This window comes from Pollicipes pollicipes, unplaced genomic scaffold (genome assembly GCF_011947565.3).
Source record: "Pollicipes pollicipes isolate AB1234 unplaced genomic scaffold, Ppol_2.1 Scaffold_1698;HRSCAF=1987_pilon_pilon_pilon, whole genome shotgun sequence".
In the NCBI taxonomy this organism is placed as follows: domain Eukaryota; kingdom Metazoa; phylum Arthropoda; class Thecostraca; order Pollicipedomorpha; family Pollicipedidae; genus Pollicipes; species Pollicipes pollicipes.
Window position 1 is genome coordinate 72,787 of NW_023595979.1, and position 21,565 is coordinate 94,351.

At 61.3% G+C, this 21,565-nt stretch overlaps 1 protein-coding gene across 1 annotated transcript; it reads right to left on the bottom strand.

Moving 5' to 3' along the window:
- Positions 1 to 229: 229 nt before the first annotated feature.
- BNIP3 (BCL2 interacting protein 3) lies at positions 230 to 20,159 on the bottom strand. Its single transcript, XM_037218477.1, has 6 exons — positions 19,862 to 20,159; positions 18,738 to 18,912; positions 7,383 to 7,461; positions 2,455 to 2,531; positions 1,040 to 1,189; positions 230 to 439 (listed from the first exon to the last, which is right to left on the bottom strand). Exons 1-6 carry the CDS (start codon positions 19,902 to 19,904, stop codon positions 388 to 390), a joined length of 576 nt encoding a protein of 191 aa, XP_037074372.1. The 5' UTR covers positions 19,905 to 20,159; the 3' UTR covers positions 230 to 387.
- Positions 20,160 to 21,565: the final 1,406 nt, after the last annotated feature.

Consider the following 21,565-nt stretch of genomic DNA (forward strand, 5'->3'; position numbering starts at 1 on the left):
CAGTCGACACACATCAGGACGCATCCCGCCGCCGAGCCGGGCTCGGCGCGGCCGGTCACGCGCTCGGTGGCTGCCACCGCTGGACACGTGGACCGTTCGAGCCGAGCCGAGCCGGGCTAGGTCCTGCTACGTCGCGTCGGCGCCCCGCCCGGAGCCGGGCTCCGGGACAGAGTCCCATCGCGTGGTCGGCACGGCACTAGCGGCGCTGCGGGGCCCGGCTGGGCCGGTGTCCGCCACGGAGCCCGGCTCGGCGGCGCGGGTGGCCGGCCCCGTGACCGCCTCAGCTGGCGCGGTCGGCTGACCCGGCCGGCGGCGCGCCCCTCCGCTATCGAGTCACGTCCACATATCACATGGGCCGGCGTCGTCACGCGCGGCCCCCGAGTCCACCTAGTCGAGGGAGACCAGCTGCAGCACCACCGTCTTCTTGCTCATCCAGTACCTGGGGACGGCAGCACTAGTGTGAGGCACGCAGACCGGCACGGAAATCTATACCACAACGGACTGACTGACAGGGGAGGAGGAAATTACAGTCACATCCGTCCCTGCGGCTGTTTGCCAGCCGCAGGGACGAAGGTGGGAAGCCGGCGTTATACACCATGGATATAACTACATCCGTAAAGAACCGGTCAAAAGCGTCAGATCTCCTGCGTCATGTAACACGACTTAACGCTAAATCGCGGACGGAGTGTCGTTCCGTCAGCACCGTCAGCTCAACACGAGCAGCGGTCATGTTCGCAATCAGCACACAGCGGGCCGTACCTTCACCGAGACCGTCACCGTGGCGAAGCCCTCTCCGTCGGCACTTTTTGGGAGACACGTGGCACCAGTGACAATGGCAGGTAGGAAGCCGGACGAGGCCCACATCACGGCGTCAGTCCACCCCGCTGTTGCGCCAGTCATCGGCGCATGTACTTAATACCATGACTGGTGGTAAGCCGGCCGGTGAACGACTCCCACAGTGCCGGTGGCGCCCCGGCCCTTTGCTCAGAGCAGCGGCACCTCCGACCCCTGAACGAGCTCCGCCCGGCCGGCCGCTCACCCGAGCCCGGCGCCCAGCAGCAGGGACAGGATGTTGGTGACTATGAAGGTGCAGAGCACACCACGCGAGAAGATGCCCGTGTTGCCCACTTTGGCGTTCCGGATGCTGAGGGTGCGCTTGGCCAGAGTGGGGTGCCGGAACCGCCAGTCTCTGCGGACAGGAGGGCGTAGGGACGGGTCAGCGGTGGCGGCAGCCTCTCCGGTCGGGCGCCGCGCCGTCTCCGGGTCACAGCAACCCCCCCCCCCCCCCCCGTCAAGACGCGTGACGCAGCTAAGGGGACTAGCGCCAGTACCGACAGGCATCGGAGACATTCAGCAAACACCATCGCAACGCCGACCTCTTCCGAAGATCGGTCAACACTTATGTAAGTAATAAGTGCTGGCCGTCAAGACGGGGGGAGGGGGGGGAGAGAAGGGGGGGGGGGACAGAGATGGGGTGCTGCCGACGGCGCCAGAACATCACGAAGAAGTCAAAATGTTGACATCTCTGGCAAAAATACACACAGAGCGTCTGACCAGAGCGCATCCGCGTCCGCCTGGCCACCGTCGCTGAGTCAGCGCGCCTGTCCACGGGTGCAGCTGCACGTGCGCAGCTGATGCAATGAGTCCGATCGGCTGGGTGGGACGGTGCCAGTGCAGGGACGGGGCCACCGTCGAGGGGTACCGTTCACATCACGGGCCGCGCCGGTCGCAGCGCTGGCTGACGAAACGGTGCGGTGGCGCGGGAGCGGGAGCAAATCACGACTCTCGGCGTGCCCAGGTGGCAGCGACCTGTACTGGCGGCACCGGTCAGCACGACCGTGCAGCTGGTGCTGACGGAGCTCCGCGTGACTCACGGGTCTCCGGGCCGGGCTCGGCCGTGGCAGGCGAGCATTCCCAGAGGCTGCAGCGGCAGTGTAGCGCCGGCGCACGCCAAGTTAAATGGCGGCCGCTGCGGCCGCTCCAATCCGAGCCAATCGGACCGGCAGCGTCGTAAATGGCCACAGAGTGCACCGCAACTCATGGTCTTTGCCGCCCCACATGTTGCATATGGAGCCAATCCAGCTTAGCATGACTCGCCAGCCGCCTCTCTCCACTCCACAGTCGGCGGCTGCGTCACGCCAGCCCTGCTCCGGCCGGCTGGTGACGTCCTGTGACCCGGCTGCCGCTGTTGACACACGGCTCGCACCGAATGCCAGCTGATGCTGCAGGACGTCCGGCGGCGGGGCGGGGGCGGGAGGGGGCGGGGTGCATTGTGACCGTGCAGTGTTTGTTCGGGCGGGCACGGGCCCGTGGGGCGCGGGAAGCAGGGCAGCCGTCCGGCTGCGGCGGCCGGCCGCCAAGGCCAGGCGCCGTCTGGCGCGCGTTCGACAGCTGAGGCCGCCCACAGCCGGCGCACGGTGCGCGCCGTCGCCGGGCGAGGCGCAGCTCACTGACTTGGGCGGCGTGAGGTCCGGCCGACTGCTCCAGTCCCACACCCAGTCCGTGTTCTTCTCCAGGCCGAGCGAGTCCTCCTGAAACCACAGCACGGGTGGCGGCGTGAGCGCGGCTGTCGTGGCCACAGCGTCGCGGCGCGTCACCCGGCCTGACACCGACATGACGAAGTTCACAGGAACGTGCGGAGACACGCGTCACAAGCATGAGCCAGACCTACGCTCACCCTCTGGCATCACACTGAGCGCGGCCCGCGAACTTCGCACCAGAGCCGTGGACGGCGGCTTGTCACTGCTGCGCACGCGTCGTGTTCGCGGAGCCCAGCCCCGTATGGTTTTCCCTGCGGCGGTGACTGGCCCCGTCATCAGGACAGGGGCAACGGAGCGGCCGATGTGGTACATATGTAGCCGACCGACGGGCTCGGCAAGGCGGCCGAGCTGTCTGCAGGCGTGAGGCGGAGCGGACGCGGAACAGCTTACCAACCGTTCCGCCGGGCCAGGAATAGCCGGGGGCGCGGCGAGCCTGCAGACGACGGGCTGGCTGGACCGACTGGTACCGAGTCAGTAGCCGTCCCGGCCCGGCCCTCCCCGCCCCGCCCCGACGCTCGCGGCGGCCGACACACCGGCGGTCCGACGGGGCAAAGCGGCTGCGCCGCGGGCCGTCTCCGGGTTGGTGGTACGCAGCGCACATTACGCAGGCCCGACCGGGTCGATGACCGGCCTGAGGTGGTGCCGCCCCTCCCCGCACAGCACGAGGCGCAACACGCTCGGCCATCTACAAGGCAGAGCTGTTGGCCTGCAGCCAACGGCTCGCTGCGTCCGCCGAACAGCAAGACAACGCCGCGCCAGTGAGCCAGCACTGACGCACCATTGGACCCTGCCTCAGTCCCTCCCAACTGCGCCCCTTCCCTCCGCCGCCCCCACCAAGCCCGTCGAAACTCAGCAGACGCCGCCGCCGCTGCCCAGCGCCGGCACAACACCTGCCGACTCCGGTGACACATGAATGGAGACGTCGTGGCGCGGCCCGGCCGGGGCCGCCTCGGCAGTCAGCGTCGCCGTACTGCGCAGCGGCGCGGCGGCGCGCTCCGGCTGTCACCGCCGCGGCTGCGGACCGCACGGCATGGCGCGGCACGGCACGTCCGCCGGGCCGCAGCGGACACGCCCGCGCGGCGCCAACACCGCGCCCGGGAGAGACGTCGGGCTCGGAGTCCGCCGACCACCGTCTGCGAAGGCACGCTTCCCGCTGGACTTCAGGCCGGACGGGGCGACGGACCGGGTCCGGCCGGGTGACGCCGGGTCCAGCGTGACGCCCGGCCTGGCGCTCCGCACACGAGCCGAGCTCGGCGGCCAGACCAGGTGACTGACGGCTCTGTCCGCGCGACCAGGACCACGCTGCGGCCATCAGCGCCACGCCGCCGGTCACCGACGACGAGCGCCGGCAGTGCAGGCGTGGTTCGCGCGGCTCTCTGCAGCATTCCGGCAGCGAAAGTAAACACGGACAGAGCCGCCGACAGTTGATTGGAATCTGGACAATTCCACTGTGCGTCCTCTTTGTCTGAGCGTCCTGTATTTTCCAAGTCACCTGTCCCGGCCACAGGCCGTCCTGTCAAACACAGCAGACAATTGGTCCCTTTAAGCACTTGTTTCGCCTCTTTCACCATCCCACACACCAGTTATCGCACGATTATTTGCGCCGCCACAGCTGCTCTGCAATGCAGTGTGACATCCGTGCGCATCTGCCGACACCTGAGGGCACCGACCGGCCTGATAGGGGACCGCCGATCCTGGTCAGCGCGTCGGCGTCACCGCAGCCGTCCGGCCAAGTGCGTGTCAGTCGTCTGCGACGCAGGGCATCCGGCTTCGAGCGGCCCCGCCCCGGCCGCTATCTCGCACACAAAGCCCCGCCGGAGGCCGAACGCTGGGAGGAGACCAGCCGGCGGTCACCCGCCTTACCGCGAAGGCTTGGACAACGACCAAACGGGACCAGCAAACGAAAAGAACGCGCCCATGACGCATGATGCAACCCGTTTGTCACCGTCCGCCGCAGCTGATGCAACGATAGCTATCAAAGCCAAAGAGGTGATGGGCGACCCGTCGGTCCGCTCCAGCCGGGCGCCGCCGCCGCCGCCTCCTGCAGACGGCGGGCAAACCACGCCGTCAAACCACTCAGCTGCAACAGAGAAGCTTTCCAAACTGACGCTGACCTTGTTAAAATCAGACTGTTCTCGTGTTGCAGAAACGTTTTCAAAACAGCGGCTGACCTTACTAGAATGACTGGAGGAGAAACAGCAGGGGCTCTGGGCCAATTTCAAGCAAAATACCACTGAATTGTGTATTAGACGTTCCCAAACATCTAGCCTTCCAAAAGCGTGAAACTTCTCCACTCTATCCATCTACGCAAGTGACTGCTTCAACCAGATTGCAACATGTCCACTCACGCCCTGCTGGCTGTAGCTGACCTACCGTAACAGATAGCCCGAGCGAATAAAGAAAACTGTTTGATTCGGGCAAACACAATGGAAATTTACACAATCGTCCTTGAAGTTGTCCCATCGTATCTCGCGCAGTGAGATATCAAGAAGAGCACACAACTAACGAGCGATTCAATATTTGGCAATCGACAACGAGCCCCCGAAGCGTGTTCCCCAGGGTTCGGCTCTACGCCCGATGCAAGGACCTCTGATGCACTTCCTGGTGAGGCTGGTGGGGTGAGGACGACTCGGGTCTGCCCACGACCAACCCCATTCACCGAACGTGATGCAACGCTTCGATGACGACGTCAGTGCTGATGCTCTGGATCGGTAATCCCGAACACCTCGCTCGTTGCCGTTAGGCGGGCGGAGAGCCGGGCAGAGAGCCGGGCGGCAGCGGACTCGGGCCGGCCTCGCCGCCCGGCCGGTCGGCCCCGCGCCGCCCCTCCCACCCAAGGTCGGCTCACGGGCCGTTACGGCAGTGACGGGACCAGGCGGAACTGGCGCACCCACAAGACCTACCGCAGCTGACCGCTGGCTGGCCCGTCCTTACGCCCGCCCGCTGGCTGGTCCGTCCTGTACGCCAGCTCGTTCGCTGGGCCGTCCTGTACGCCCGCCGCTGGCTGGCCCGTCCTGCACGCTCGCCCGCTACCTGGTCCGTCCTATACGCCCGCCGGCCGGCTGGGTCGTCCTGTACGCTCGCCCGCTGGCTGGGTCGTCCTGCACGCCCGCCCGCTGGCTGGGTCGTCCTGCACGCCCGCCCGCTGGCTGGGTCGTCCTGTACGCCCGCCCGCTGGCTGGGCCGGCCCGCGCCCACCCATCACCTCCCGACACCGCTCTCAAAGGCCGCTCCAACGCACGACCCCTGACAAACCGTCTGGCGTCTGCCACCTGCCTGCGGTCAGGTCACCCGTGGCCCGGCAGCTAGTTGTTTGGTCCTTGGAAACCCGGCGCCTCAGTGACGATTGTTTACTTGGTATGCGACAGCGAACACTGACGCGCGCGCATGTGTGTGTGTGTGTGTGGTGCACGCATGCTTGTCTGCGTGATTGCGTGCAGCTTCCACCAGTTGAGCAATCAGCTGTAGGGTGAAATGAATGATGGGTTGGAAAACATGATGGTTTGATGATGATTTGATTGGACATTGATATACTGGCGGGGTGACGACATCACGGCTGACACCAGAGGGCCTGATTTTTTCTGGACCGAAAGTCTGTCCGAAGCCAGGCGCCCTGTCACGATGCCGCCAAAGTTCCAAGAGTTCCCCGGCCACCGGCCTGGCGACACGCCTGCCCCTCGGCTGCGCGGCAAAGGTAACGACTACCGTGAGGGTCCAACAACCGGCCTCGGTCCCGCGCTCCCCAACACGACCAGCCCTGTCTAGCTCCTCTGGTCATCACCCCCGCCCTGAGGCCCGCTCCGAGCCGGACCCCTCAGCGCCGAACCCAGCGTCAGTCCCCGTTTCCCGGCACGACCAGCCCTGTTTAGCTCCTCTGGTCATCACCCCCGCCCTGAGGCCCGCTCCGAGCCGGGCCCCTCAGCGCCGAACCCAGCGTCAGTCCCCGTTTCCCGGCACGACCAGCCCTGTCTAGCTCCTCTGGTCATCACCCCCCGCCCTGAGGCCCGCTCCGAGCCGGGCCCCTCAGCGCCGACCCCAGCGTCAGTCCCCGCTCCCCAGCACGACCAGCCCTGTCTAGCTCTTCTGGTCATCACCCCCGCCCTGAGGCCCGCTCCGAGCCGGGCCCCTCAGCGCCCCTCCGCGCCGACCCCAGAGTCAGTCCCCGCTCCCCGACACGACCAGCCCTGTCTAGCTCCTCTGGTCATCACCCCCGCCCTGAGGCCCGCTGCGAGCCGGGCCCCTCAGCGCCCCCCCCCCCCCCCCCAGCGCCCCTCAGCGCCGAACCCAGCGTCAGTCCCCGCTTCCCGGCACGACCAGCCCTGTCTGGCTCTTCTGGTCATCACCCCCGCCCTGAGGCCCGCTCCGAGCCGGGCCCCTCAGCGCCGACCCCAGCGTCAGTCCCCGCTCCCCGGCACGACCAGCCCTGTCTAGCTCCTTTGGTCATCACCTCCGCCCTGAGGTCCGCTCCGAGCCGGACCCCTCAGCGCCCCTCAGCGTCGATCCCAGCGTCAGTCCCCGCTCCCCGGCACGACCAGCCCTGTCTGGCTCTTCTGGTCGTCACCTCCGCCCTGAGGCCCGCTCCGAGCCGGGCCCCTCAGCGCCCCTCAGCGCCGACCCCAGCGTCAGTCCCCGCTCCCCGGCACGACAAGCCCTGTCTGACTCCTCCGCTCATCACCTCCGCCCTGAGGCCCGCTGCGAGCCGGGCCCCTCAGCGCCCCTCAGCGCCGAACCCAGCGTCAGTCCCCGCTCTCCGGCACGACCAGCCCTATCTGGCTCTTCTGGTCATCACCTCCGCCCTGCGGCCCGCTCCGAGCCGGGCTCCTCAGCGCCCTGCCGGCTCACCTTATTCAGGTAGTAGTCGCGCAGCTCCTCCAGATCGGTGGCAAACTCCGGATTGGGACTGTTGGGCGGCGACTTGGGCCTGTCGGTACAGAGACGAGCAACGTCACGAACATGCTGCGTTGAGCACAGCTCACAGCCTTCCTACGGCACACAGCCCTGCCAGCAGCGTGTGGTAAACGTCCGCCGAGTCAGACAAAGGTCTGGCCGCAGGCGAGCACACTGGCTGGCATCACAATGGGACACGCCTGGGTACCATCTGTAACCTGAGACGCGTCGTTAGGCGGACCGCCTCGTTGCAGTGCTGTGTCCTGCCTCGTCGGGCGCAGTGCGGGTGCATTGCCTGTTGCCCTCCGGATTATGGCGCCGGCACGGGGTCACGCTGGCACGCAGTGTCGGAGTGGCATTGAGGGATGGCTCGGAATGTCTCGGTTGCTACCGGCTCTATTTATCTGGGCGAAAGGCAAACAGTTTATAAGCATTGCATCCCGGGCAGCCAGTCGACCATTGCAGCATCTGGATAGGACTGCTGCATGTAGGAAAGCGAGCTGCGACAATGGGCATGTTCACGGTTTTGGGCTGAGTTAGCGGGGCTTACGCTGAAATGGTGTTTCGTCACATTGTAATTTTCGTTGCATCTTTACATCATTTCACGGCTATGATGACATTTTAAGTTAATGCTGCGGATCCCATGCGCCCCGCGAAACATACAGAAGCGGAAGCAAAGCCAACAGGACCAGCACATAGGCGCACAACCGCGGAAACAACGGCATGACGTAACGCCAGACCGCCTGAAATCCAGCACACGGCTGGTTTTGGCTGCCCGGAGGCCTCCCGGACCGACCGGGGGCGGACCGCACGTGCAGCCCGGCCGGCTGATGCTCGGCATTGTCGCTACGAGACCGACTGTAGATGGAGAATTACATGCAGAGCATGTCTGCCGAGCGGGATCAGTCAGCGGGCTCGTTCAAGCGGAGTCGGCTACCAATCCAAATTCGCTGAGACCTTGAGAGTCGGCAACCAGACCTCAACGGGCCTCGTGGCCGCCCAGAGCGTGCGGTTGGCTCCGGCCGCCCGTGACACGCACGGGACATCCGCGGCCACTTTCGGAAACGCCTGACACAACAAGATGCAGGCCCTGCACGGCACGACTGCGTGGGCAGACCACAGCCCGACATCGCGGCACGGCGGTGGCAGCGCCCACGGGCCACAGGGCCGGCCCGAGGCTCGCGCACAGATCGGCAGCGCTGCCTCCGTCCCATCCCTTGCTCCCAGCGCCGCCCTCCTCTCCCTCACCCTGTCCTCTCGTCTCTGGTCCCCTCCCGCCCTCCCCGGACAGTCTGGTCCGGCTCAGGGCTATCTGGCGCGGCGTCGCTGCCTGTCCAACACGGCCTGGTTGCGCTCGGACAGACTCGGCAAAAAACGTCCCTAGTCCCGGCCGGCCTTGATCTTGAGACCGGCCCGCAGCTCTGAGGAAGTCCAGAAGTCTGTTGTGAAACGCCGGCTGGCACGATGTCAACAGAGGGGTGACAACACACGTTAAGCAGCCGCGGGTGACACCAATCCAAAACAAAACGCGACCAAACTACGCACGAGGCCGGCGCAATGAACCATTGCTACTGATACCTGACCTCGGTCTGTATCAACAAGCTTACCCCGCACACAGCCTATCGGAGCCTGAATACCTCGCACGCCATCGTCAGGAGCCTCGACCCCTTTACAGCGCGTCACGCCCGTTCCCACCACCCAGCGAAGTAGACCAGGCTGCCCAACGCCCCCGTCCTGTGCCACACGCCGCACGCTGACCGGTCCGGCCTCCGACCCAGCCCCCGGAGCTGCTCGTGACGGCTCGGGCTGGCCGCATGGCACGGGCCGCACTGTGCGCCGCCTCGCCGTGGGTCAGACCGGTCCACGGCGCAGCTGCAGGGCGGCGGCGGCGCCCAGGACGGCAAGCTCGGCTACTGCCGCGCCATCACGCCCCGGGCGCCGGGCGCCGCGTGATCGGCGGGGCGGGGACCGGCTGCCCGGCGCCAGAGCAGCGGTCCCCGCTGCAGCCGCTCCGGGCCGCTGGGACCGCTGCGGCGGGTGCGGCACCTTAACAAGCAGCGGAGAGCAGATTCGGGTCCGCCATAAATGGCCGGTGAGGGCGGCAGCTCTGCCATCAGCCCTGCAACACGTGTTAGCCGCACGCGGCAGCATGACGCCGCCAACGGTTAGCCCTGGGACACGCCGTCGGTCGGACGCGGCAACATGACGCCGCTAACAGTGAGCTCTGGCACACGCTGTCGGTCGGACGCGGCAACATGACGCCGCTAACAGTCAGCCCTGGGACACGCCGTCGGTCGGACGCGGCAACATGACAGCGCCCACAGTCAGCCCTGGGACACGCCGTCGGTCGGACGCGGCAACATGATGCCGCTAACAGTCACCCCTGGGACACGCCGCCGGTCGGACACGGCAACATGACACCGCCCACAGTCAGCCCTGGGACACGCCGTCGGTCGGACGCGGCAACATGACGCCGCTCGCAGTCAGCCCTGGGACACGCCGTCGGTCGGACGCCGCCCGCCGTCCCTGGCTGACGCCAATGGACGGACGGCCTTACCATGTGGTGGGTGCCGCACCTCAGCTAGACAGTGCAGCTTGCATGCCATTTTACAATCATTATTTTCGTCATGTCGGATAGGCGCTCAGTCATGACGGGTGATAGGAAACCATTTCTTTGTCGGACGCCGAATATCATGGCCTCGAAGGCACATAATCGTTATTGAGATCAGCGCCGCCTATCAATCAAATGCGAGCGCATCGGTGTAAAACACAGGACAAAGCAGATGCTTCAAGCCATGAAATATGGGCCATGCAACAGAAAAAAAGATATCACATTATGGTTGTGCTTGATTTGCCTATGAATTCTCAGGACCATAATTTGGACTCCGCGAATCCACAGACGAAGACTACAAATCCTTTTTCGTGAGCCTATCGCCGCATCAACACAGAGCATCCTCTCGCCCACGTCATCTGGCGGCTGACAACGATAAACTCGCTGCGTTCGTGGACTGAGGTCGGCTTGTTTAGATCTGTTTGACCTCTGAGCGCCGCATGCGACCTCTGCACGCACTCTGGCGCCCGCAGGCAGCCGCACGGTCACCCAGCTTGCAGACGGTGCCGACGTCAACTCAACCGGCAACTCGGGCAGCTAGATAAGATCAACGGCTGCACCTCAACTACACGGAAATGCTACGCAAAACCCACGCTCAGCGCGGCGCGGAGTGTTCTCTGTAAGTGGAGCGACCCGCCCAAGTCGCTGCAGTACAGTACGGTACAGTGTGGGCTCGGTTCCCCGCGGTGCCACACCTTCCTGCCAGGGTGAGAGCCAGGCGGCGCCATATAGCGCCTCAGCAGCTGACTGCCTCGCGAAGCCCCAACGACGATGACGACTCCGGGTCTCTGCGGTAGGTCAGGCCCGAGCTGAAGCCAGTCCCGTGTGACGGACCACTATTCGTCCGCAGCAGGGCAGCCGACCCGTGGCAGCGCCGCCGCCAGCACCGAGCAGACGGCGAGCGGTCCAGGCCGGGGACGCGGCGGCCGTCAAGGCCGCGGCGACGGGCTGAGTCGCGTCCCGCAGCCGGCCGCCGGCGCACCCGTCCGTCAGAGCGGACGCGAACGGGGCCGTCGCGCTGGCACTGGCCACATGGCCTCTCTGGAAGCCACCGTGGAGAGCGGTGGCTCGCACCTCACGCAGTTCAGCGCGTCATGCTATCCAACAACAGCGCATCTCCTCAGGGCTGTTGAAGTGATGTGCGATCAATACACACAACGGTTGGAATGAAACGAACCAATATAACGAGTCGGTAACATCTCCGCTCACGTCACCGCGTCCCAGCGCGGGCCAACACGAAAGGACAACGGACGCTGCCTAACGCGGCGTGTCGTGTCCTTCGATCCCCCATATTTCTTCTCGTTCCCTTTGTTCCGATTCCGGCGGCGCGTCGTTGTTTTTGCCGCTGTGTCGGCTGCGCGCGCGCACCTGGGCCAGACCGACGTCAGAGCGGGGCCGGGACGGTGGGGCCGGGGTGGCGGCGCACCTCTGCGGCGGCGGCGGCGGCGGTGGCCGATCGACCGCGGCGCCATGGGCTGCTCGCCCCCTGGCCGGGCCGCTGACCTGCCGCCAGCTGACGGTCCCAACTGCGCCGCCGCGCCGCTCCCAGATGCGGCGGCGGCGTGACCCTGGTCTCGCCCGGCTGAGTCATGTCGCGCGTCGTGACGCGTCGGGTCAGCTGGTCCGTATCAGGGAGGCCGGCGCCCCCGCCACGCCACCGGCCCGCACGTGCTATCGAGCGGGCCCGGCCCTTTGTTCACGTGCTCAGCTGCGCGCTGCTCCGATACTGACGTCGGGTCACACGCCCGCTCTACGAACGCGTTGAGGTTGACCAGCGTGACGCGTTCACGCCGCGGTTGAACCGCAATCTGACCAGCGTGACGTGTTCATGCCGCGCCTGTACCGTGGTCTGGCCAGCATGACGTGTTCATGCCGCGGTTGTACCGTGATCTGGACAGCGTGGCGTGTTCACGCCGCGCTTGTACCGCGGTCTGGCCACCGTGGCGTGTTCATACCGCGCTTGTACCGTGATCTGGGCAGCGTTACGTGTTCACGCCGCGGTTACACCGCCATATGACCGACGTGACGTGTTCACGCCGCGGTTGCACTGCCGCATGGCCGGCGTGACGTGTTTACGCCGCGGTTGTGCCGCGATCACGCCAGCGTGATGTGCTCACGCCGTGGTTGTGCCGCGATCACACCAGGAAGACGTGTTCATGCCGCGGTTGCACCGCTGCATGGCCGGCGTGACGTGTTCACGCCGCGGTTGCACCGCCCCATGGCCGGCGTGACGTGTTCACGCCGCGGTTGCACCGCCGCATGGCCGGCGTGACGCGTTTACGCCGCGGTTGCAGCGACACATGGCCGGCGCGACGTGTGCTCAGCATCCGCAGCTGCTCACGACCGTCGACCTGGACCAACGTGGCACGCGCCGCGCCAGCGTACAAAGACGACGCAGAGAGCCGGAGGCGACTGCAGGGCTGTCGGCCTTTGTGTTTCTTTGACGGAGACCTTGGCGGGCTGACCGCGAGCGAGCGAGCGAGCGAGTTCACGCCGGAGCGCACTCGGCCACAAGGCGATTTGTATGCCCACGTGCGGAACGTTCATCCAAGGGGGCTGGTAGCCGAGCGGAAAGTCGAGCTGGCTGCCATGCCAGCCTGCAGCATCGCTAACGCTACTATAAACAACACTGGCTTTACCGAGTCGGGACACGGGACACGTCGGCACTTTGCCCACCGCATTTCGTGTTCCTTACTCGAAAAAGTTTTTCGACACACCCGATCGCCCTCAATACAACGGCAATGAAAACATGCCCGCCCATGTATTGTCTCTGCATCCCAGTCGCATCCGTTACCACGCCCTTAAATTTAAATCCCTATTAACGAACAGGTTTGCCGATGACCGAGCGCGTACAAATTACTGGCAATGCTTGCAATGCTCGCACGTTGAATGTCGTTACGTAACAACCAGCGCATTATGTACGTCGCGTACGTAGTGACCATGGTGCCGCCAGATGTTATCTACAACGTGCGTCATTGTCCATCATCCACTTCCGTTTCCTAAACACAGAATCTCCGACCGCCCCGACCCCACAAACGCCAGCGCAGCCTGAGCAGTCCCGAACCACTTCAGCCGTCTCCGAGAATCGAGAGCGCGCGACAACTGCGTCGCCGTCGGCGCCGGCCGTCGCAGGCCGCCACCAGCGGACAGCACCGCGCCGCCGACCTCCGCCGCTGACGCCATCGGGTTCGGGCCGTGTCCGCGCCGGCGCGCGCGAAAACTGCGCGCCACGCCGACCCGACGCGGGCCGCCCGCCAGATGTGGGCCGGCCATCCCGGGCGCGTCGCGTTACCCTGCCGCGGTCACCGTCCCGCGGCACGCGCCGTCACCGCTGGCCGCTGAGCTGGCGGCGCGTCTGGCGACGGAGAATACTGCTCATCTGGTTCAGGTTTGCAGGAAAACTGAGCCACGTGTTCCGCGACAGACGGCGGGCTGGGTTCGCAATCACGACTCGACGGGCAAAACGTCAGTTGCAGCAGGGGAAAAAGCTAGGGTGATGGGTTCACGGTGCACCCGACAAGCAAGGACGGGCATCCCATTAGGCTGGCAACATCGAACGGCACGTCTGGTCGGTGGTGCGATGCAGGCCGCCGTTCACAATACAGGGTGTGGGAGGGGGGGGGGGGGGCGAAGGGGCGAATTCAGTGCAATTGGAGTGAAGTCCGATGTCACCCCGCGCCACGAATGTTTCTGACACCGACAAGTGATTCGCTGCCGGGGATATTCGAATCAGTGTTTGCAATAAGCCTGCCTGGCAGTCAGTTCATGCAGCCTGTGCTATCGAGGTTGGCAGGTCAATATTTCATATAGCACCACCGTGTGGCGAAGCGATATGAGCTTTGGCAACACGGCACGGATAAGGTTTATCGGAAGCCCAGTCTCCAGAATTAACAATGATGAACTGTTGAGCCGTCAATGTGTGCAAACAAATGCGAATGTGCAATGGGAATCAGGGAATCCTATACTTACTCATCCATACATTATTCCAATGGGCCGAACTGTATTCGTGACCGGCTTTCGCACTCCCAACCAGTCCATCTGACATATTCATATGGTATGCGAATTCTTTGAAACTATCAACCAGTACGTTATTGTCCACGGCAGCAAATGCTAATGCTTTGCCTCTATCGTCACATCCGTTTAACAAGACATACATCTGACGTCCTGGTAATTATTTCAGGAAATCTTGCTATCGGTACTGCACTGAAGCTTCAAGTTATTCTGTCACATTGATACATACTACCTGTATTCGGTGTAACTACAAGGGGTTTATCTGGAGAACCCCGATTATTGGGGGACACAAGACGCAGCCGTGGCAGCCACAGACAGGTGGCATCCGCCGACCGGTCGCCGGCGTCCGATATCGCGTCGTACACAGACGAGATGCGTGACTGGCACTGATCCCCTGTCGCCGCCCGTGCCCGGACCACTACACCGACGTGCGCTCCAAGAGGGCGTGTGGGTGACCTCTCGGCGGGGCTGACCTCAGGCCGTGCCGCACGCCGCCCGCAGTCGCACCATCCATCCTCACATTCGTGCTGTCAGGCTAAAACAGCACATGACGTGTGCCGTTTCAAACTTGGCTTGCGATGCAGACCATCATGAAGGAAACACTTCAGCCGGCAACAGCTGGCTAGGCAAACGCAAACAAGGCGTTGCCAGGCAACACAAGAAACAAAAAAAAACTTCAGTCGTCAGCACTGGCTGTAATAGCAACATGCCAGACCGAACAGACCGATCGACGACCGAAGACCGAAGAAGCCAGATGGCCAGAGCCAAGACCGCCAGGACGTCACGACTCAGACCAAAAACCCTGCCAAAGCAAATCGTACGAGAGCTGGCAAGGGTTCAAGTTCGAGCAGCTTCCGCTCTCTCGGGGACGGGCAGGCACAACACTGGAGCTGCATCCGGACCCGGCCTTCCACAGGCACGCCGACCCGGACCTGGTCAGAAGTACGCAAACAGACTTGGATTTGGACACGTGTACTGCACCAAACCTTAACCATTCACAAACACACAAACTAGGAATTCGACACGGTACAGCAGATCTGGACCCGGGCGGGCACAAGGACTATACACAGCTCCGGCTCAAGGGCTGAACTCCAGGGTACAGCACCGCCACTCGCAACGGAGGGGAACGTGCGAGACGACCCTGGCAAGGGCACAGCAAAGAACGGTAGACGAGAACATCACATCGTCCGGAGTCGATAGCCGGCCTGCTGGGATGGTTCGGCGCAGCTCGGTCGTCTTATGCTTGAGTGCTTCGTCGACGGTTTGAGCCTGCATGCTTGGTGGTGGAGGGGACGTTGCGTGCGTGCTGCATATGGACGACGTAAACACTTCGCAAACTTGCGGCGCCTGCTCGAGTGCCTTTTTGCATCCCGACTGCAGGCGTTAGAGGCGCGAAACTACAAAGAATTTCGAACGCTCTTGAACTAAAAGGAAACCACTGTCAACACCGCCGATGATTCACGGGCAGTTTCACCGCCAACTTAAAGATAACACAAAGACAAGTCACTACTTCCGTTGCAGAGTCCATCGATATTCACCATATTCAAGCCACGCCATCCTGGAGGAGCACCCGTGAACATTCACGAGGACTGTATGCAAATCCCAGCAGAGAAAGCCTTTGTTACCACACCAGCAGCCAGCCCCGTCGCCCCCAGCCCGTGACCCGACCCGGCCGTGACCGCAGGGGCACGGAGACGGTACCGGCGTGCTGTGTTTACATTCTGTCCGGGCGACCTTGAGCGTGACGGCGGGCGGGGGACCGTGCGCCAGCCGGCGACGTACGACGCGCGGCGGGTTACGGCGCGTGGCCGCGCCCCGGCCCCATGGCCCGGCCCGAGGCCGCGTGGCCGGCCGGCTGGAGGTCAGCTGACGGAGCGAGAGCGGCGCGGGAGGGGGGGGGGGGGGAGCGGCTGCGAGCCGCACCCGTCGCTGCGCGGCGGCGACCGGTCGGCGGCCCGCTGTCAGACGCAGCGCCGGTGGCGACCCCTCCCCCAGCCCAGTCAGCTGCCGGCCCCGGCCCCGGTCCCGGTCCCGGACGCGCCGGACGCCGTCCGCAACTGCGCAGAAGCGGCGCCACCGAACGCTCGAACGGGTCCGTCGGCCGCGCCGGCGCGTACTGCGCGGCGGCCGCCCGGTGTGAACGACCGGCAGCAGCGGCGCGCGGCGAGGTCGCCGCATGCCGCGCCGTGCCGGCGGGCACGCCGGGGCGTGCTCGCAGGCACGCCCGCCGCGCCGCGGCCCCGGCAGCGGCGGCGCTGTCGCGGTATGTTTGTAAACGCCGCCGGGCGGCCCGGGGCCGGCGGTGACGCCACGAGGGCGGGCATGACTGGTTAGCGGGCGGACTGAGCCGCCGCGCTGAACGGACCCAGACGGGCGGCCTCGGCAGGAAAGCCTGACACCCTCTGACCGATGGCTCCGATGGCGAGTCGGCCCAGCACCGCACGAGCGGTCGCATCCGGTAGCCGAGTGCAACGGGTCCGTTTCACACCGGCCCTGCCGTGACATAGCATGGCAGGATCTCGGTCAGGTCGACAGTGGAACGCCTTCTTCTGCCTTGACATAGCATGGCAGGGTTTCGGTCAGGTCGATAGTCGAACGCCTTCTTCTGCCATGACGTAGCTGATGGCGCGGTCGGTCGCAGTGATCGCCCAGTGCCTGGTGCAGCCGGGCAATGATTCAGGAGCTTAGTATTGGAAAGGTGGGCGCTGGTTTCCAGCAATCCATTGTCATGGCAAAAAGAAATCGTAGAACAACTAGAGGCGCTCCTTGCCCACAGCTGATTCAGACCCCTCACGCCTGCTTGTTAATCCTCGATTCAATGCCATTTAGCCTGCCAGTCCTCTGCTCATCGCATCGACCGTGCCAGCTGAATCCTCCCGTTCGGTATGAAGACCCGGAACAGGACTGAGTTCGTGGGTATGTCCCGGTGTTCAGTACGCTCTGATGCGGTCAGCTGAGCGGCCTGTAATCCGCTTCGACGTCCGGCGAAGTCACGTGATCGCCGAGGCCGGCCACAGCCGAACTGTTCCGGGGACCCGAGGACATTCCCGCGGAGCCAGCGCGTTCGAGGCTGCAGTCAGCTACGTACCCGACTCCACCCAATTACTTGTTGCCAATCCCATCTCGCCCAATCCAGCACGGGTCCGGGTGTGACTTGTACAAGCTATTCAGCGTCACTGGCGACGGCGGCACGACGCAGAGCGCACCGTGATCCCTTGACCGCCCCGAGGCGGCTCCACCAGCCGCACCGCTGCACTGGGCTCGTCATTATCGATCTCACAGCAGCTGACACCCACAGGTGCTCACGGCCGCCTCACCACGTCCGCCCGCACATTTCCACGGGATACTTTCCGGTCGCATCCCAGGCGTGCTACGAATGCATCGTTATTCGTGCTGACCAACTGCCCCGCACCAGTGCGCCAGGCGGCGATCACCCGCCCGCGTGCCGAAACAATGCAGTCAGTTCGCACAGCGAAGCACGTTCGGGACAGGCCAGCCATTCTGAAAACTGAAACCAGCCCGCTCCTTTCGCGCAAGTACATTACGACGAACGCAAGGCACCACAAGAACATATTTGCTGATACAGTTAAATACTGGGATACCATGTGCCCCGGGATAATCGGCGTGGAGGTAAATATAGCCGACGACCATTGCTAAAATGGCCACAAAAACGCGAGCTCCGTCACAACCAAATAAAGGCGGCACGTGACGTGACCAATAAGCCGTGGGTTCTGCTCAGCACCGTGGAGCGGTTGGCTGTCGTGGTCGGTATGTGCCGTGACAGTGGGCGTATTTTCCGTTGGTGTCTGTTTTTGTACGACACCGTGTTTGTCACGGTCTGTGTCCGGTTACACGAGCTCGACTTAGGTGGCGGGCGTGCGGTGGCGGCAGCCTGGCGAGCCGGCGGGAGTCGCTGCGCGCTGATGGACGGCAGCAGCTTCCCGCCGGCGCCAGATACAGGCCGACGCCCATTGGCCGGCCGCGGAGCGACAGGGTGTCGGTGTTTGTGGGCTACCGCCCCATCGATGTCGATGCATCGACACCGGCAGGCAGGTACCGATGGCCACGATTCGGCCGGCGCGGACAGAGCTTGCTTCAGCGGACGGCGTGCGGTACGGAGTCCGATTGGCAGTTATGGTACTGTCGAGAGCAATAATTCAAAGCTACGGCCGGTCCCGCGCCCGACAAAAAGCCCGGTGCCGGCGGGAGGCGGCCAGACAGCGGGGCAGCGATGGCTGCCAGGTCCGCGGCGGCCGCTGCCGAGCCCACGGACGGCAAAAACTCGGGTCTAATCACCGATCCTGGCAGGCGCTGTCCCGCCGCCCAGATCGTTGGCCGGGGCGATCAGCGACCGACGGCGGGTACCGGCCGCTGGCCGACCATGGCGGGACCACGCACAGCGGACTCCCCACCGACGGTAGCATAGGCGACGACTGGACCACAGACGCCTTCTCGTCAACTTTTGGAGAAGTCAGGCACGATTTTACATACCAAGCGAACCAAGAATGAGGACAGGTTTCGAAAAAAGAGCAGATATGTACAATAAGCAGGACGATCAACTGTGCTCAAGGATTTCTCAGTTAGCTCCTCGGCCTCGCGACACGTGGGGGCGAGCTGCTGCGCGCTCCCCTCACTAGCCGCCAGCGCGAGCCAGTGGCATTCCCAGGTGGCGGGCTATGGACACTCACGAGATGCAGTCCTTGGGCGAGTCACGTCGGGACGAGGCCAGCGAGCCGCGGGCTGATGTGTTGTTGCTCTCACGCTGTGCCTCGCGCAGCAGGCGCAGGTACTCCTCGCCACCCAGGGGCAGCGGCGTGGCCCGCCGCGGCGACGACGTCTGATAGGTCAGGTCCACCCATGACTCTGCACCAACCATCACCATAGGCAGTCAGTGAAGGGTGCAACTGCACAGACATGGACTGGCCTAGCTAGGCTCTATGAATGAGCAGCATGAGGAGCTACAGTCATGATCATTGCAATATGATATCAGAACCAACACAAATAAATATCCTCCTGGCTGTTGCAAGCAGATTTAAACATCATTTTGTACATGCTTCTGCACAAGTTTCCATTGAAATAGATTAAAACATAGACTTAGGAGACAATTTTATGCATCATTAAATCTGTGATATTTGCAAATGTCCTTACAACCAGCTAACAAGGGTGCATGTCAAACATCTCACATACAACAAAATAACTCAGTAACCATATTAAGTTTTCTATGCAAGTTAAGTACTCTTGAGATATAACACACATTAATATGATATGCAAACTACATGATAACGAACTACATGACAACATGTCACCAGCAGCTAAATTTGTTAAAAAAGCTTCAGAAAACAATGAAGGGACATTCAGTCCATCTCAAAGGCTGACACCATGTAGTATGTACCATGCATCATAGACTGGAAAGTCATCTGGAAGGTGCTTGGAAAGCCATATGGAACATGATAAAACCACATGTACCCTTGATATATAGTAACAACACTGCATCATCATGGTTTCCTTGAGCAGCTACATGTTCACAACCTGTCAAAACAAATAAATAGCAAGCAAATATGAAGATAATAAGCTCACCCAACATACTGTACCTACTTGCATATATGGGCAAAGTGCATCACTTATCTGCAGCAAATAACTGGTCTCCAAAGCAAGGACTGATACTTCCCTTTCTATGAACAATGGAAGTAGGTATCAACCTTAGATGACCAGCCTGCCTGCAGCCCAAAAGCTTGTCACCAAATATTCCCAAATACCAGACCTTCCAAAGCACAGGCATTGAGCATATACACCCTGTTCAAGAAAGTCTTACCTCCAAGAGCCTCCTCTGGATTTTTCGGGGGTGTCGAACTCATTGTTGGTTATCTATACTGTTATGTACAAGCCTATTCAGTGAAACCAAACTGTTGCAGGACGAGCAGAACAGTCTGGATGCCCAAACAATGTGAGAGGCCACAATCGCAGCCGAGATTTTCTGTAATCACACCGGTCACCTAATTCACCCTTCCTATTTGCTTCATCAGCAATGTTCTAACAAGCGAATCCCTTATCCCATCTACCAGCACCACACTCCGCGAGCGCCCCGTCCCGCAGATTGGCTGGCGCTTTGTTTTGGTGCTGGTACAGAAAACGTCAACAAACTACGACGTCATTACAAGAGCTCCAAAAACTATGGTAGCAGCTATTTTTCTAGAAAATACTTATAAAGACTATGCTTGATTAAACCAAAAAGTCAAAATTTATTATTTTAAATGCAAGAGATACGGGTATTTGAGCGATTAATTTCAATATCACTGAGAGCACTCAACAAATTAAAAGAAACTGGGTATGAGGAGACAGTCACGGCGCATTTCTGCGTCACTGATCGTTAACCTCTTTTTGCGGCTTTCGTAAACTGCCAGCGGTTCTGGAATATTGTTCTAGGCATATTATTTGGGCATTTGTCGCTTGCTGATCATAGGGGTACTGATGCATGCAAGATGAACTGAAGGTGAGAATCTCCTCTCGTGGCGGAAAGCTGAGAAAATGTCGTTGGATGTTTGTAGCTGTGCAAATATGCCTTGCGGGTCCTTGCAATAAGGTGTAGCAGTCCTTTTTCTTAAAAAGTATAGCCTGCTATATGCAACTTTAATATGCCATGATGCATTTGGAAGCCAGCGAAAATATTTGCTGCGATGCTCTGTCAGCAATATTCCTTAATATAGTGAGAGAATCAATGAATTGCATGTGTTTGGGTTGGAACAAATTTAGCTTCATTGATGTAGTTTGTAATTACCACTGAAAGTTTAGTGTAGCTTTCCTGCAAAACATTATACTGCTAACTCCATTGTTGCAGCTTTGGCAGTGCCAGGGTTACTTGGTCAATGCATCCCCATTAAATCAAATTGTTGACAATGTGAATATATCACTCAACTGGATTGCTGTGCCCCACTGTTCTTATGTTGACCATCTTATGTTGATGCTGCACATGTATTGTCACAAGTATACCTTCAAACTAAATCACTTTATCAATGCATGGATGGTGAATGTGTATACCTGTATTTTTGAAACTGTAATGTTGATTGCCTAGTCAAGCCTTTGTGCAGAATTAGTGGTGTATCCCAGGCTCAGTATGCTAAGTTATCAAGGCCATGCATAGTATATATAAAATTGTGTGTGCTCATATGTGATGCTTGTCTTAGTGCAAATGTGGATAGTGAGCACAGGTGACTTTTAAATTAGCCTAATTGTGCTATATTTCATCCCTGTTTTAAATGGAATATTCTGTATTTGAAAATGTTTATGCATCAAATATGATGAAATGAGCTTATTTGTAATAATTGGCCCAAGTTTGTGTAGAAAATAATGCACTGGACAACACAATTATTCTGTTAAGTTTACATGTTCCTCAACATCTCATTATGTCGTTGCACTGCACACAACATTGATTGGGAGCCAATTGGTATCTGCTATATCTGAAAATTGTGCTCCTTAGTATCAGATATGAATAAATCGATATTTCAATTTTTCTTGGCCC